The sequence below is a fragment of the Leuresthes tenuis genome, unplaced genomic scaffold (assembly GCF_036924035.1).
Source record: "Leuresthes tenuis unplaced genomic scaffold, fLeuTen1.0.hap1 SCAF_14, whole genome shotgun sequence".
Taxonomy (NCBI): domain Eukaryota; kingdom Metazoa; phylum Chordata; class Actinopteri; order Atheriniformes; family Atherinopsidae; genus Leuresthes; species Leuresthes tenuis.
In genome coordinates, this window is record NW_027325368.1 from 8487063 (window position 1) to 8503019 (window position 15957).

The 15957-nt window shown below is 38.8% G+C and overlaps 1 protein-coding gene across 6 annotated transcripts in view; it reads right to left on the reverse strand.

The window, feature by feature from the left end:
* Positions 1–15957, reverse strand: part of LOC140268994 (receptor-type tyrosine-protein phosphatase mu-like) — a 158191-nt gene that overhangs the window by 117392 nt on the left and 24842 nt on the right. For all 6 annotated transcript variants that reach the window (XM_072364013.1, XM_072364012.1, XM_072364011.1 and 3 more), the window contains exon 2: positions 6602–6724. In XM_072364013.1, coding sequence (XP_072220114.1) covers positions 6602–6724 — 123 coding nt within the window. The remainder of the gene's footprint in view (positions 1–6601; positions 6725–15957) is intronic.

Here is a 15957-nt window from a genome sequence, read left to right on the forward strand (position 1 = left end):
GAATTGTGGATATACTCCAGGGGAAGGCTTCCATCAGGTTAATCCTTTGCCCTGACAGCTCAGTAAACTGGCAGAGCAGTTATGAGTTGGCCAGAGCTTGTGTCTGTCCATATGGGAAGAAAAATTCCTTCTGGAAGAAAATAAGCTCATGGAAACAGCTAATCTCTAAATTAATTGTGTAAAAAGTTTAATTTTGTTGTAAAGAGTAAGGACCATTATCCATTCATGGCCTTGTGACACTATCTGACTCAATTTATAATTCTATCAGTGTGGACAGACCACATTTCCTTATTTCCTGCAGTATAGTCTCAAATCTAAAGGATGTCTTTCAAGTCTGGAGTCTGGACTCTGTTAGTAATCATTGTTGGAAGCAGGGTTGGTGATGAAGTAGATAATGAACAGAGACCAAACCCAAATATAAGAAGAATCCTTACTGAGCATTTTCTATTGTTTATTAGAAACACATTGTTTATTAGAAACACTGAAACCCTTCCTTAATATTTTAAGTTCAATTCTAGTAGTTTTAAATCCTCTAAAAATGCATCTGTTTACCATGAATTGTACATCTAAAAGGTTGTAACCTCCAAATGGACAGAATAAGTTGGTGCTTGTTCCTCCAAACAATCTACGTAGAACATACAGGCTGCGATACAAAAAAATTGTTTTGTGGCTGCATATCGAAACTTTCTTTTTACCAATGGTTTCTTCACTTAAATAGAAAGGCAAGTTTCCTTAATAGGAATATGGCCTGATATAATTTAGTTTTCACAAATAAGCCGCTGACTAATCCTGATCATCAAAGTCTATAGGTTGAAGGTATTTAGATTAATTATAAATTGAGTGATGGTCTGAACAGAAGATAAAATGAGCAATAATGACTAGCGCTCATTATTTCTCCTCCATTCAGGTCCTGAACTCTGTGAAAATCATTATGTGGGGGATATCAGAATGAAGGGGCGCTCTTTAAACCCAAACCCTCCAGGTCTCATTTGCTAATAAAATTCACAGAGGTCACCACCGCGGAAAAGCATGGCTGCCGCTTCGGAAATGTCAATGAAGACAGGGCTATTCTCACTGTCTGCTACCAATCAAAAATGCTCTCGCTGTGAGGGTTAGGCTGTTAATGTGAACAGCCGTGGCCTTCACTCAATTTTCCAGAACTTTCCCCATGTCCTCTGAAACATGAAAGGAGCCTGATAAAAATAACACTGAATAAGTTTGGGCTCTCCATATGATGGAGCTGGCAGCCTTATTTTACGAGTCAAACAGATTCACCCAAAACCATCCATCATGCAGAACACGTTTAAGCCCCGTTACTTTAGTCAGGTGGAACACCTGACCCTTATTATGTTCCCTGGCAGCATCCTTTGTTGCTGCATGTCAATCAAGCGCAATCCCTAATGGCTTAATATGTCATCTTAATATGCTGTTCGCTCTATTGGTGCTCTGCTATAATAAATGGGTCGTATAATGGCCCATTTGCCTGATGCAAAACCATTACACAACAGAATCTTTACATGAGTCACATAGCAGCTGTAATTGTACCATGCACGCTTAAGATACAGAAAAGATTAAATATGCAAATATGTCCTCCATCATGTCAACACATGCCATCTTAATATTGTTTATCATAATGGGCGACTTTGTTTGCTCGGACCAAGGGACAATTTTTAACCCAACGAACATGATACACTGAAAATCACAGTCTCTAAAACCCAGGAATTAATTCACAAATTGATCAGATGTTAACCTAACAACCTTGCCAACACCACAAGGTATGATTTCTACACATTGCTGTGATTGGCTCAAAAGCAATTAACTTATTTTCACAATATGGTGCCCCTCTCTGAGCAAACAGCAAATCCCATCTTTTGCTGATCTGATTTAAATTCTGATTAAATTTCTGACGTCCTTCTGTCCATGGGTGTGCTCACCTCTCAAATTCTAAGTGGCTTGCCCACTTGTTTTTCATTTGAACAGCACATTCAGAACCACGAACAACACTTGATGTCCAGGTAAAGCAGAGAAGCTTTGTCGATTAATTAACTCCTGACTGAAAGGGTCAAAACGATGAACAGTTTTCTTTTTAAGATGACATTTTATCCATATGCAACAGACAAACTCTTATAAAGCCCCATTCAATGTTTTAGAGTGAGCTGCATTTGCATTATGAAGGCCAAATGAAGAAAGAACTCAGAGAGAAGATCACCGTTACCCTATGAAGAACCTCATTCTGCCAATCCTTCCCTATTGTCTAGGTGTCACTATCGACCAAGGACATGCTATCAAAACAAAGACCCTGTGCAACAGTGAGACAAAAACATTCAATTTCTCTCCCACAACATATTTATAGCAGACATTAAGAAGAAAACAATAAGTCATTTAGCTAGAGCTGCATTTGCTATTGTGCCTTGCAGAATACAAAAACACTAATTAATCTCAGTTAGAGGATCTTCTTTCTCCTCCTCTTGCCATTATTCCCCAGAATGAGTCTCAGGGGAGATTCAGGAAGCAGCAGCCTACTGCTGGCAATGTCCATGACACCATCACAGAAGAGGCAGCCACTGCACCAGCTGGGGCTCACTAAAAACAGCTTCCCTCTTAATGGCATGTGGACATCTCCACCCACATCACTATTCAACAAATTTCCCCATCAAGTGTGTTGCACCACATTGGGGATCTTATAACTACAGAGAACAAATTGGAAATACCGGTAAATAAATTTATAAAGAATTTAAAAAAAAAAACATCCATCTCTATTCTGTTAAACTCAATGAGTATTGGCTTAGATTGTTTTAGGCCAGAACAGATGAGGCTTGTTGGTTTTAACAGAACAGTCAGTTACAGTTCTGCTTGGGGTTTTCTCCCATTGGCTTGGGAAAAGAGCACACTTGGGAGTGCCCAAGCAGACATGCAGAGCCTCAGAACTGGGCTGAACCTCCTTAAAAAGGAGCCAAAGCATGCAATCAGCACTGCATGGAGGGATAAACAAGGCGACTCTCCATCCAGACGTAGCAATTAGGCAGAGAGTACATCATCATAAACAGCCAAGAGTTTCAGGCACTGTTTGTCGCCTCTTCATGTGACCAAGAGACTTGTTTTTCTTGTTGCATTTCATTTCACTTTTCTGTCTTGATATGCTTATTTACATACTGGGATGGAATTGGGCCAGTTTGGTCTTTGATTGTTGTATGAGCTTCGTAGGATCAGGAAGAGTCCACAGCAGGCTGACATCAAACTCAGATGTTTAACGCTCTGCGTGAGTGAATTCTCTACACTTACCCCACTGTCTCATCATATACTGATTTCACAAGCCTTTGATACATATTTTTGCATGCAAATAACAGCTAATGCACAGCTTTCAGATCTGAATGTTATTAACCTCTTAGAGAGAAAAAAAACTTATGCATGAAAGAAATTCATATCAAGTGTAGTTTCTCCATTTTAACTTTTCATGCAAACAGTTATGGCTCTGTGTTATTGGAATTTGAACCATAGACAGACAGGAATGTCAAGCAAGGGTGACTCTGCAAAACTAGGCTATGCTTAAAGACACCTTTTTTTGCAACCGATTTTGCAATCATCTACTCATGTAGCAGATGCAATGTGCTACAATTCAGGAAAGATTGGTGTCATGGCAGTTAAAATATGTCTACGATTAGACAAAAAAAAATTTGGCAGTTCAGAGAAAGATTGCAGTTATGGTTGATAAAAAGTTGAACGTAAACTGCAGAATGCAGAACATCCTACACCACCCTGAACTTCACTTTGTCACTCTTTGCCTGAGCGAACACCACTTCCCATTTTGCCATCGAATGAAGGAAATAAACTCCTGAGAGATTTTATTTGTTTGGAGACCTCAGAGAAGAAAAGACTTAGAGCATCATTTAAATCACACATTCACAGTGACACTGAGAGCCCCCCTATTTGGACAGATACCGTCTATAACAAATTCTAAAGGTGCTTGAGGAAGTAATGCCTTCTGTTCTTTGGTTTGAACATTTCCACCTCAATTGCCTTTCCAATCTGGCACACCAGGTAGGATAACAATCTTTTGTGTGAGTATGATAAGGTTGTTATGTGAAGATTCATAAGTGGGAGTCAAGAGTAAGACAGCAATCAGAGGTGAGATAGCCCTTCCAGCAGTATGGCTTTCACCTAAATGCACCTTAATGCATTTTTACAAGTGAACCCCCGCTCTTGTAGCTGTAAAACAATTTTACCTGTCAAGTATACTACATTTCACATCCCTTTCAGTGTGGTCAAAGAGGAAATATTGAAATTCCGCACAGCGGGTTGAGTGCTCACACTGTGAAATGGAGAAAGAGTGGCAACCTGCTAATTACGCGCAATTCAAGTTGCACAGGTACAAAACAAGCCTATCTGAAGCATACTCAGCCTGGGAAGCCCGATCAGGGACACCTCTTAACCAGAGATGGGATTTTAATTAGATCTGTTAAATTTAGACGGTGCACAAAGTGTCAATTTGTAGGTCAAGGCTTTTCCAGATTTCTCTGTAACCTTTGCCCAGCGTCTATGTGTACTGGCATTAATCAATTGCGATGATAAAAGGAGACACTTCCCCCTCAGTGGAAAGTAATTTCTCTGGGGTAGTTTAACACATATAATGCTGATGTGTACACACACACACACACACGAACAGGTCTGGACACAGGCTCCTTAAAATTAGTGAGGGTCTGCTAATTAATTCCCTTTCTGTCACGGGGGGAGGGGGTGTGGGGGCTGCAGCCTTTGTGAGATTAGGCATCAGATAAAAGGGGAAAACAATATCCATTATTTTTCAATTCTGTCTTAACATGAAAGAAAAAAAAGAAACACTATTCCATTAGTCTAATTCCTGAGGTTCTGTCTCCTTGGTGGAGGCGATGTCTTTGCATTTCAAATCAAATGAAAGGCGATCAATGGAACATTAAGGAGACATATCGTGTGTGACAGACACAAAATGCAGGGAGGGCATTATAATACATTTCAGTATGTGACTGATGGATAGATCTATTCAATTAAAAGGGATTTAAGAATTTTGATGCAATCTGAAGCTATTCAATCTGCTGATATGACTGTCTTGCACTGTGCCAGAGACTTTTAAGGACAGAACACCAACACTGCACATTGATAGCAAACAAAAAAGTGTTGTCAACTCTAGAGGTAGTTTAAATAGTATTTGTCTTCATATGCTCACAAGATTAAATAGTAATACATGCACATATAAGCTGTAATCAGTATTTATTACTCTATTATATGGAACCTCACAGTATATTACAATTATTGTCAGATTTACAGCCCAATCAGACAAATGCCTTCTATGAACACCTAAATCATGAGCCTGAAAGGGCCACTTGGTGATAAATTTCATTCCCAGGAAAAAAAAAGGAAAAAAAATTGTCACATAAATGTTCTGTCCAATTGCATCTTTATGATTATTGTGCATAAAGCATGATTTCTTAGGCCAAGCAATAGTTTGTTGTTTTCAAGCATTCTTAGGGGTAGTTTTTGCTTTTTTTGCAGTATATCATTATTTCCACAAACCCTTTCTTCTTCACATATTCTAAATGAGAATGAAAAACAGCAATGAAAACCCAGAGGCTGTTGTCTTTCCATCGATCTGGCCATTCTTCTGACTTCTACTAACAACACAACTACTAACAACGCATTTTTGCCTGGAGAATAAGAACCCATTGTGCGCTTTCATTCAGTCCAGAACATTTTCTGTGAACCCTAAAAGAACCTCTTCTGACAAAATCCCACTGTAGTTGCGGTAGTTTCAGTAGTTTCTGAAATCTTTGGTTCAAAGTCTTTCAAATCACCTTTCTTCCTTATTCTGATGCTTAGTTTGAACTTCAGCAGATCCACTGACGATGTCTGCATTTTCCAGCAACTACAAAAGACTGATGAACAAAGTGAGCCGCATGTACTGCGTATCACATACTGCTTTGCAGTCTAAACCTGATAAATCAACTTAATTCGCAGCATATGCTCTAACGGGACATTTGTGATGTCCAACAATGAATATTTAACTACGAAATATGTCATGCCTATCTGACAATTAAAAAGAACTAGATTTGTAAGGTTTTTTTTGCATTAATTCAAAGTAATACAAGCTGGGGATAGTTTTCCTAGTACTTTGGTTGCTAAGGAAACATGAGACTTGTTTATCCACACTGACACAGTGGTGTCACTTTCAATTGTAGTTGTAATGACTCTTTGTATTGATAGATACATTGAAGCAAGGTAAAGGTAGTTTTTATATTTTTTCAAATACTGCATACATCTTACATTCTCATTTAGTTTTAGCCATGTGATTAGATGATTAGACTGAATAGATATTTGTGTTAACAAGTATTTTAACATATCTAACTGATAAAGCATCCAACTGATAAAAAATATAAAATGTACTCTTTCTAAAAAAGTGACTTCAGAAAATTATATACATTCATCTATAAAGAATCTTTGTTCAAAGCAGCTTCTGGGTGCTTTTGGCATAAAGCAGTGTCAAATTTGCAGTTGATTGTAATGATGTATTTTCAGTGTGCTTATATAGAAGGCTTTCTTTTCTTCACTGAGCCAGAGTCACAGTCCTTACCTGAGGGCATCCATGGATCTGATGAAGTCTTCTCTCTAGTATTGGACTGCTCCCAGTCAAGGTCATCATCTCGGCCTTGGCTGTACCCACATGCTGCCAGCGGCTTCTCAAAGTTACAATCACCTGTGTCAAAAGGAAGACATCCATATGGTTATACATTTTTTCCATTAACTTGCTGCTCAAATGAATGAATATATAAATTAAATTCCTCGCTTTCTTTCCCCGGTGGTATTCATAATGCAATACGCCAGACAATAAGATACATTTAAAAGACAGAGTGAAGGATTACTGTAGGAGGCGAGGCACAACATACATTACCATCATTAGCAACACGGCAGTCCAATTTCACAATGACAAGTATGAAGTGTCCAAACTCCATCATTGTTAGGCATTATGTTCCCAAACTGCACCACCATCAGGCATAAATTGATTTATTTTCCTTGTCGGACAGAAAACTTTGCTGTTCGTGTGCCCTTACTTCACAGAGCCACTCTAATCCTTTTTACAAGCTGCTTTCAAAATGACAGCAAGCAACCATTAGGGCTAGACTTCAACCAGACTCGGCGTGTGATCGATTAATACAAATACCCCTTTATTCCTCGCACCTTAAAGGCCACACAGAGAATGTGAGAGTTGAGTCTTTTTTTCCCCCAAAGTGCTTTTCAATCCACTCATAAATCTACAATAGAAAAAAAGAATGTCAGAACAATATGTGGCTGGAAGGAGTTCATGCTGAGAAAAAAAACAAACAACATGAAATGTAAAGGTGGCTTTTCCACAGTACTTGGTTGTTTCCAAGAAGGACAAAAGACTAACAATAAAAATGATATGGTGTTGCTTCAGATTCTTGATTACATAAGCTCTTGTGGTTGATAACAGATGTGCAGTATATTATTTTGCTACTTGCCAGAAATTAATCCAAATGGTAAATCTGAAATTATTTGCTGGCACATTGTTAATGAGTTTCTAAACACAGATGACATACAAATCTTATTACCTCGGGAATGTCCTTTGAGCCAGAATCTATGCCAGGCCAAAACCAATATCTCATCTCTTACAAGCTCCCAGTGACATTCTGCTGCATAAAGGCTACAAGCTGGGGTTTTTGTTTTCCCATTTATCTCTCTGGTGACATTTACAGTGCATGTGCAAATGAGTGGCCAAATGAGGAGAACACAGGATAATTAATACCCTTTTCCACAGGGCAACTGCTGATGATATATTTGTTGCTTTGACTGTTTTTTGAGGGGGGTATAGAAAAGAGAGTGATTGCAAAGTATCACAGGCACAAAAATGTTGAGAGCTTGTCCAGAAATGTATTGCATTGTTAACATGAAAAGATTGTATCCGAGCTACTACAACACTGCCAGATGAAAGATAATTATATTTTTTTGGTAAATTTGCCCTCATATGATGTTCAATCAGTAAAGCCAAAAGTCTCTAAATGTACAACAGTTTGTATTATTTTGTGGCGCTAGGTGTGATCAGTCCTGCTTGTCTCATTTCATGAACAAAACATTCATCCCACAACTGTTTCATTGCCACCCAATCATCTGTTTTGACAGTGACCACAAGAACAATGGATGCCAGTCACACCTGTTCCACTCCAGTGCTCAACACAGAAGCCCCTCGGTGTTGTATGCTCATCCACCTCCTGTTGACTCTGCATACATGAAGGGAACCCTACTGTGAGCTTTGCTGATGACACCATAATCTGTCATGTTATGAACAAAATTCATGTGGGAAGGGACTAAATTAAACTAATCTTGCAGCGATGTGCACAGCCTGCTGCTCAACAACAACAAAACCACAAATCTGATTGATTTCACAAAAAACTAAATCAATGCATCTGTGGTGGGGCGGATGAACAGTTTTAGGTTTCTTAGAATCAATATCACATGGAACTCAGGTTAAGAAAGCTCAGAAATGGCAGTACTTTACTTTAGAAGTCTTCACTTCTGAACAAAGTTCTCGTAAACTTATAAGGATTAAGAGAAAGCTTCTTAACTGGATGCAAATCTGGTTCACAAATTCTGGGCTTGGCCCAAGCTTGGACTGCTACTGGAAGGCAATATGTGAGGTACTGTCTATATTTGGAAATTATCCAGACCTCATCATATAATTGATTGGAATTCTTCATCAGGGATGGACGATACCAATAGGGGGCCAAACAGTTGTTGCCTTACCCACCCTTCTGGCATGTTGCCAGGTACTTTAGAGATGGAAGGAGGCTGACCCACACTCAATCTCTCGCTGTGCTATCCAACCTGAAGTTAGAAAAGATTAGGTACATTTTACAATGTTCTAAATAAAATCTTAAAAGGTATGGTATGATAACCTCTCCACTCAAATAGAAGACGAAATAGTAACACTATCAGATTCTAGCCTTTAACTTACATGTAGGTTGTATCTCTGATATCCTGCATCTGGATAACCGATATAACTGCTATTATGTGTATATATGTGCAGTTAAATGATGAAATACTGTGAAGTTATGAAGCATTTTTATCTGTATTTATGTGTGCACTTGTATTTATAGACAGAGTTGGTGTGACAGCAAGGGGTTGGAGACATGTGGGGTAGGAATAGCTTTCTTTGTTTTGCTGGTATAATTGGCAAAAATCAGTAAAAGACCTGTAAAAGACAGAAAGCACCTCAACTGAAAAGATCACAAACTGGCACAGCTAGTACAGCTCGAAACCATCCAGAACGTCCAGAATACAAATCCAGCAAATACAAGTAATATCAGTTTATATGCTCAGTTAATAGATTAACTGGGCTATTTGATTGGGCCACTGCCCTTGTCCCAGTATATAGAAGCTTTTTTTGACAGATCTGTGTCCATCTCTGTTACGATAGGTGACAATATGCCCACTTTAAGCTTGTTAGCAAAGGGATTTTACTGGTTGACCTGTTAAAACTATAGACAAATAATGTAGTTGATGTCAAATTGGTACTATGTGTAGTGGAGAACAGTACAGCTCTACAGTTCTGAATATTTTATGATAGAATTTTTACTTTCATCAAAGTGTATAGAGTGATTTGATACTAACTGACAATATCCCACCCCGGAATTTCCCAGTGATCATCAATCTTTTATTTTTCATGGAATCTTCACAGATATGCCCGATGATTCATCTAGTTTTTAATCTAATTATGACTGGTTGTTTGCAAAGAAAGCAAGAAATGACATGTAACTTATTTGAGACAGCAATTTCAATAATCTTTAGGTACTTTGAGCTATCAAAGTTTTGTTTATTATGAATCAGCACAGTATGCTTATTTTATCCTCAATACACATCAATATGTAAAGTATTTCAAAAGGCCCATGCAAGTAATCCTTACATAATTATGTATGAGTGTTTCTATAAAGGGGAACTGCTATTTTATTTTATGATATGAAAGACTGTATATAGAAGCTACACAAATGCACCATGATATCACCCAATAGTTAAAAGACTACATACGGAACAAGATAACAGATCAAGAAAGAATGATTGTTTTCTCATATAAACTTATTCATTTTTGCCAAAGGATTTTCCTGACCACTTGAAATAATCTTTAAGGGTTAAAAGGTATTTCTAAATTAGCCTCATTTTTCCCACCCTGAAGTTAAGTTGATTTATGTATAGAGTGATAAACCTCTGTAAACACCTTATAACTAAGCTTTGATAAGACTTCCAACAAAATATTCTTAACATATAATAGTTTTTCCCTATTGTGTATTTTTGCTAAGCTCATTAGTATTCTTGAACAGCTGGTAATTACCACTGTATAATGAGACATGTTTTTTTGTGATAAATCCACCTACTGTAAAGAAAATCTGCAGAACCGTGTCATTTTTAATGTTGTGATGTTGAGTAAGTGTGAGAAGTAACCAGTAGCTGAACTTTTCCCCAAGACTAATTAACAATGTTTACAAGAAAATGTGAAATCTCAATCAACGTGCTCTTAAGGCTCTTAAACTCCCATAGTCGACATGAAGCTGTTCACAGGCCAACAGGAGAAAGCTGTACTTGTCCTCCACGTGCGTGGAGACCCAATGCGAAACTCTAGGCCTGTGAATGCAGAGCTGAAATAGATCATGTACTTCATACTCAGTCAGCTTGCTCTCTAAATAAATAAAAATGTTTGTGCTGCCAAGACGTTACTTGGAGAACATTAAAATTAGTCTTTGGCTGCGGTGTCACAGAGATTGGCTCTTGTCCATCAATATTTTGACTCAACAAGTTTCGAGAGCCTCCGCCCTGTGCCACCCACCATGCTGCGAGAGCATGGTGAGCTCAAACAGACCCAAAGAGGTGGCTTTTATTGATATTTGATATTCAAATTGATGGCACAGGCAAGGAGATAAATGTATTCAGAGTAAGTGGGTGTGGAGGGAGAATTTTGAACACTGTAGAAAAGGAAAAAGCCTACAAAAAGAATATGCGAAAAGCCGCAGCCAAATCTTGCTTAATTTTTGAGACGTTTAATTTTTTCTTAAAATGTCACACTGTTTAATAATAAAATGGGGAGAGAGGAGGGGATGAGGAGGCCGTTTGAAAATTCAAGTAAATGCTCTTCAAAACCATCATTAACAGTCCTATTCTATTAATTATTCTGTTGTTATTCAGTTCTGAAAACAAAACACATTAAAAAAAGAAGAAGACATTACCAAGTTTATTTATAATTTATTTTACTCCTTCAAACAAAGACTATAATGTGTCATTTTTAGCAGTATGTGGTTGAAACAAGGACATGAATAATACCTTGATTTTAGGAAATTACAAATTCAGTACTAAATGAGAATGTACGCTGTGGATTCTCTTGGTTTACATTATTTTTGACTCAATACATATGGATCTGATATCTGAAAACCGATACAGCTTTTTTAAAATATTCTTTTATTCTTTTGACTGATGGTCATTGCAGAGAAGACAGGGTACCATTAAAACTGGGTAACAGGGTGTGAACAAGCAATAAATCAATTCGCACTGCTTTGATCGTTGGACAAGGCCCTTGGTGTCAGTATTGGGAAAATCTCCAATAACGCCGGCAACCTTTTATTGACCCGCTATTCGCTGAGATAAACTTTAAAGCACCATGCTCTAGGAGAGATTACATGGCATCATAAGCTCTCTTAAGTGTGTGACTTCCCCATTACCAGAGTCAAAAATTGAAAAAAAATTATATCCCAGATAAGATGGTGTATGTCCCCAATACAAACGAGCGCTTCTGTGTCAAGAGATTGTACAAATTCATGCAGATGAACGCATCAGTCACCAGCATCATAATAGTTCTTCTCTCTGCAGGAGGTGTATATCGCTGCCAGTGTGTGGCACAACCCCTATATAATCAGCCTCGGCAGCTGCTGAAATGGATATTCCAACGAGAGGCTGCCAACTCTCTGAAGGAGATTTTATTTTCAATAAAAGCATCTATGAGGTGTGAGTAGTCTTGGAGTACGGATGAATATGCTCCAATCTGTCAACATTCCTCTTTTGAGAAAAGCAAGGGGCTTGACGCTTTAAAGGTGGCCCTAGATATGCCATAAAACAATTTATTCCTGAGTGAAAACACACAATGGTCTTTATGTTTTCACACTGAGTGCATTTCAAAAGAAATCTATCCATCTTTTCCTGGACCGAGCCAGAGGCCAGAATCAATACCTCAACCCCTCAATGCTGGAGCCAATTTCTCCTAAAGATTTTCAAGTCAGACTTAAAAGGCCTTTTGTTATTGCACCTATAACAAAAGTAAACTTTTGGTTTCAAAAGCTGTGTGTTTGTGTGAATGAAAGTTTGGTGCTGTGGTGGGGAAGTATGTGCACACTGCTCTGAAAGCCAGAGAATATAATTGTAAAAGGACCATGAGAGTAAAAATGGAGGACTGAAAAACAGACTTGTGGTTCTCTTCTGTTAATGAGCTTGCATCTTGTTGTTGTCTTCATTGCTTAATTGGGCAACATGTTGGGCGGCTAATGTGATTGCAACAGCTTTAAATCATCCTGGACATATTTTTCTATTTCTACACTTCATTTTTTAGGTTTAGGTTTTCGGAAAAAAATGTGTTGTTCTCGGTTTAGTCATGTTTACTAAAATGTTAGTGTTTTGGTTTTTTGCTTTGTTTCCTGGAAGAAAGCTGTCAATTCGCTAGACTTAGTATGAAGACGGGAATCATATGTGGGCTGACTGAGCCGACAAATCATATTTCAGGCACCTTTAACCCTCATTAATAACCACATATCTAGTTTGTTAACGTTCACTGGCTTTACAGAGGTTAACACGCAAGACTATTCTTTTCATCATTTCTATTTATTAACAAATTTTATATTCGTTTGACAGGACAAATTGCAGGTTGGTCACAATCTGCTCTGTGACTTTGAAATAAAGATACCATGTTGCAAAGGAGCAAGTTGAATAGCAGTGCCTTGAGTGTGGTACACTGTAACTTGCATTGCATAAGATAGAATATCCTCCAAGTGAAGATACTGATCCCCTTTGCAGCGATGCCACTTGTCTAGTCCCAGTGGCAGATATCATTGCTGCAAGACCTTCTTAGTCCATCTGCCAATTCTGCAATTACTAACATTCCAACCTGCTCTTTCGGGCAAGGAAATCGCAGGTCTGCCCTTCGTCCCAATCTGCCTCAATGTCTGCACTTGTTTTAACAAACATCGTGTCTGCTGGCGTCCCCGCAGACTGAAACCACAAGGCAATCTTGGGTAATTTAAAACCAATGTCGACTATCTCCCTCTACCACGGCCAGTTTAGAGCTTCAGAATCCTGCAGCTAAGCCCCTTAGGGACTGATAGGCCTTTTCGCTCTGGCCCTATTTCACTTATCTATTGGCAGCTCCTGCCAAGTTCTATCTCTGCACTGAATTGCATGTATATATACTCTGTTTGGGGACTTTGAACTGTGGGAAGGGATTTAGACAATCAATCACAATATCATTATCAATCACGTCTTGCTGTTCCCCACATTGATTCGAAGGGAAATAAAGAAGTTAGAGTGAAGATTTCCACTGATAATCTGCTTGGCTGAACCATGTGCTTGTCAGCAATGCTTTGCAAAGTAAAACGGACAAACCACATCAAGTGTGGCGAAGCAAAATCAGGAAAAAAAGTGAAGATTGCATTCAAAAGTTAAATCAAGCTACAAATATCTTGTTTTAGAACACTGTGCACAGATTAATTATTTAAAAAGAACCTACTTGGCACTATGTTTAGCTCAAAATCCTCTCATTATAGGAAGCTCTTTGCCTTTTCAGGGCATTTTTCCCCTCAACTTGTCAACCAAATATCAACTTGATGAATGTGCTTTACATCAGGGGTACGACATAGCTCCTGATCAAACCCGCCCATATGCATGGTTAGATGTACATCGAAGATGACAGGCAGCCTTCTCCTAAGATATGCTAAATTTTGACAGATGATTTCAAGCTATGTGTGCCAGCACAGGGCTTGACGTTCTCTTCCACTGCGCCTGTCAAGAACTTCCAGCAAATGACTTCAAATCCATCTCCATTCTGTATAACCTGCCAGGCACCAATTAAGATGAATATGGATTCCAACTCGGAGACATGGAAGATCCTCATTGTCATTTTCCCCTAAGTAATAAAAATGAGGACTTCGGGCTTGTTCGTGTGGAAGTATTTTGCGGCGAACATCAAACATTATGCAGATTTCTTTTAATTTGTGATTTGAGTCACAGCCTGCCAAAAGAAATTTCAGGGATTTGAGGCCATCTTATGTAGGTACATTTCTAGGATCACATTCTATTAATTTTGTAGACTCAGGACAAAAACTTGCTTTGCAGAGTGTTTAGTTTACACACTGTGCGGCTCCTCGTGCATCCTGTCTCTGACTGAGCAACGAGGCAAGTTAACAATGGCTTCTGCTTCTGTTGTTCCCAGCATCCTCATTCTTAGCACTACAAATAGAAAGAGTGAGTCTGTCTGTCTCAGTGCCTCTGCCCTCCAGAGAGGGAAAATTATGCTGTTTCCTATTCAGCTTAATGCCTGACAGTGAGAAATAGGCTTGTTTGGCTCCCATTTCCTGCTGTTCAGCATACCCCTAGGAATGATAAGGTGACTGAGCATAAAAGGCGCTTTATTAAAATCACAGTTTGTCTGTTGTACAAGTTAAAACAAAAGAGGAGAAGATGCATTTTGATCAGTGAGGTGAGGAGACTTCTCACATATTTAGAATGAAAACAAAAGAAACATCCTGCTGTGTCTGAATGCCCTGCTATTGCTGATGTATATCCAGCGCAGCAAAGCTGACTTCAGAAGATGGTTTAAAGCAGAATTAACGCTTTGTATTGATTAGCAATTTCAGTTCAATATTGCAGGACAAGAATATAAAACGTAAGCCATCTTGGTTTCACATCTTATTCAGGCGAGATTGACCACTTAACTAAGTCCCGATCAGTAAGATAAATATAAAAGACGAGAAAGTTCCCTTTGTTTTCTGTGAAAAATAGATCTATGGACAGAGGAGCCTTTTGGAACAGAAAAAAAAGTAGGAGCCCAATCTGTACTCACTGCCAAAAAGCCCCCAGCTCACTCCAGCAGAAAGAAAAAACACCCTCTATTCCACTGTGGATGACCCTTTAAATTGAACTCTTTAGTCCTCCAAAAACCTGCTAAGTCAACAAACCTTTGAATTGTGACTGAATAGTGTAACAAAAAGGGATAAAGTGCTAATGTGAGTATCAGTTCCCCCACATTCTCACTGCGTTTCCCAGAGCCTAATTTGTCAAACATGCAAGTAACAATGCCAGAAATGAGCCCAAAGGGAGCTCTCCTCCAGAGAAGAGAATGATTATGTTTGATCATGGAATAAACAAGAGCATTAACACACTTTGTTGCTTTTTCAGAACTGGAACAAATGCTTGTTTTATGTGTGGAGGAGGGAATAATTCAAGGTTGAATGTCAAAGTATTGCGAAATCACAAAAGCTAATTAGAAAATGTAGAGGAATAGAAGAAAGGTTGAATCAATTCCTCTTGAGAGGGAGAAAAAAAATCTAGGCCACACGGCACCACATCCGCATTCAGGCAGAATTATCATTTTGATAAAATATCATTATTTTGCTTTTATGTCATGACATATCCTCAATCATGCAATCTCTTGCCACAGGGCCCACGTCAAGGTTGGAACACCTGGCAGGGACAGACGGTGCACAGGTGGAAGGTGGATGCCTGCACAGGTGAAAGGTTGCCATGAGGATCTGAGCTTTGCCTTGACAGGTGTGGCTCAAGAGATTTCATTCCCAGTGGGAGCTTTTTTAAAGTGCCATCTTAGGGTCTTCACCTGCACACTTCAAACAAATGCAGACCCTTTGTCTCTCAGCTAAAGCCTCATAAATC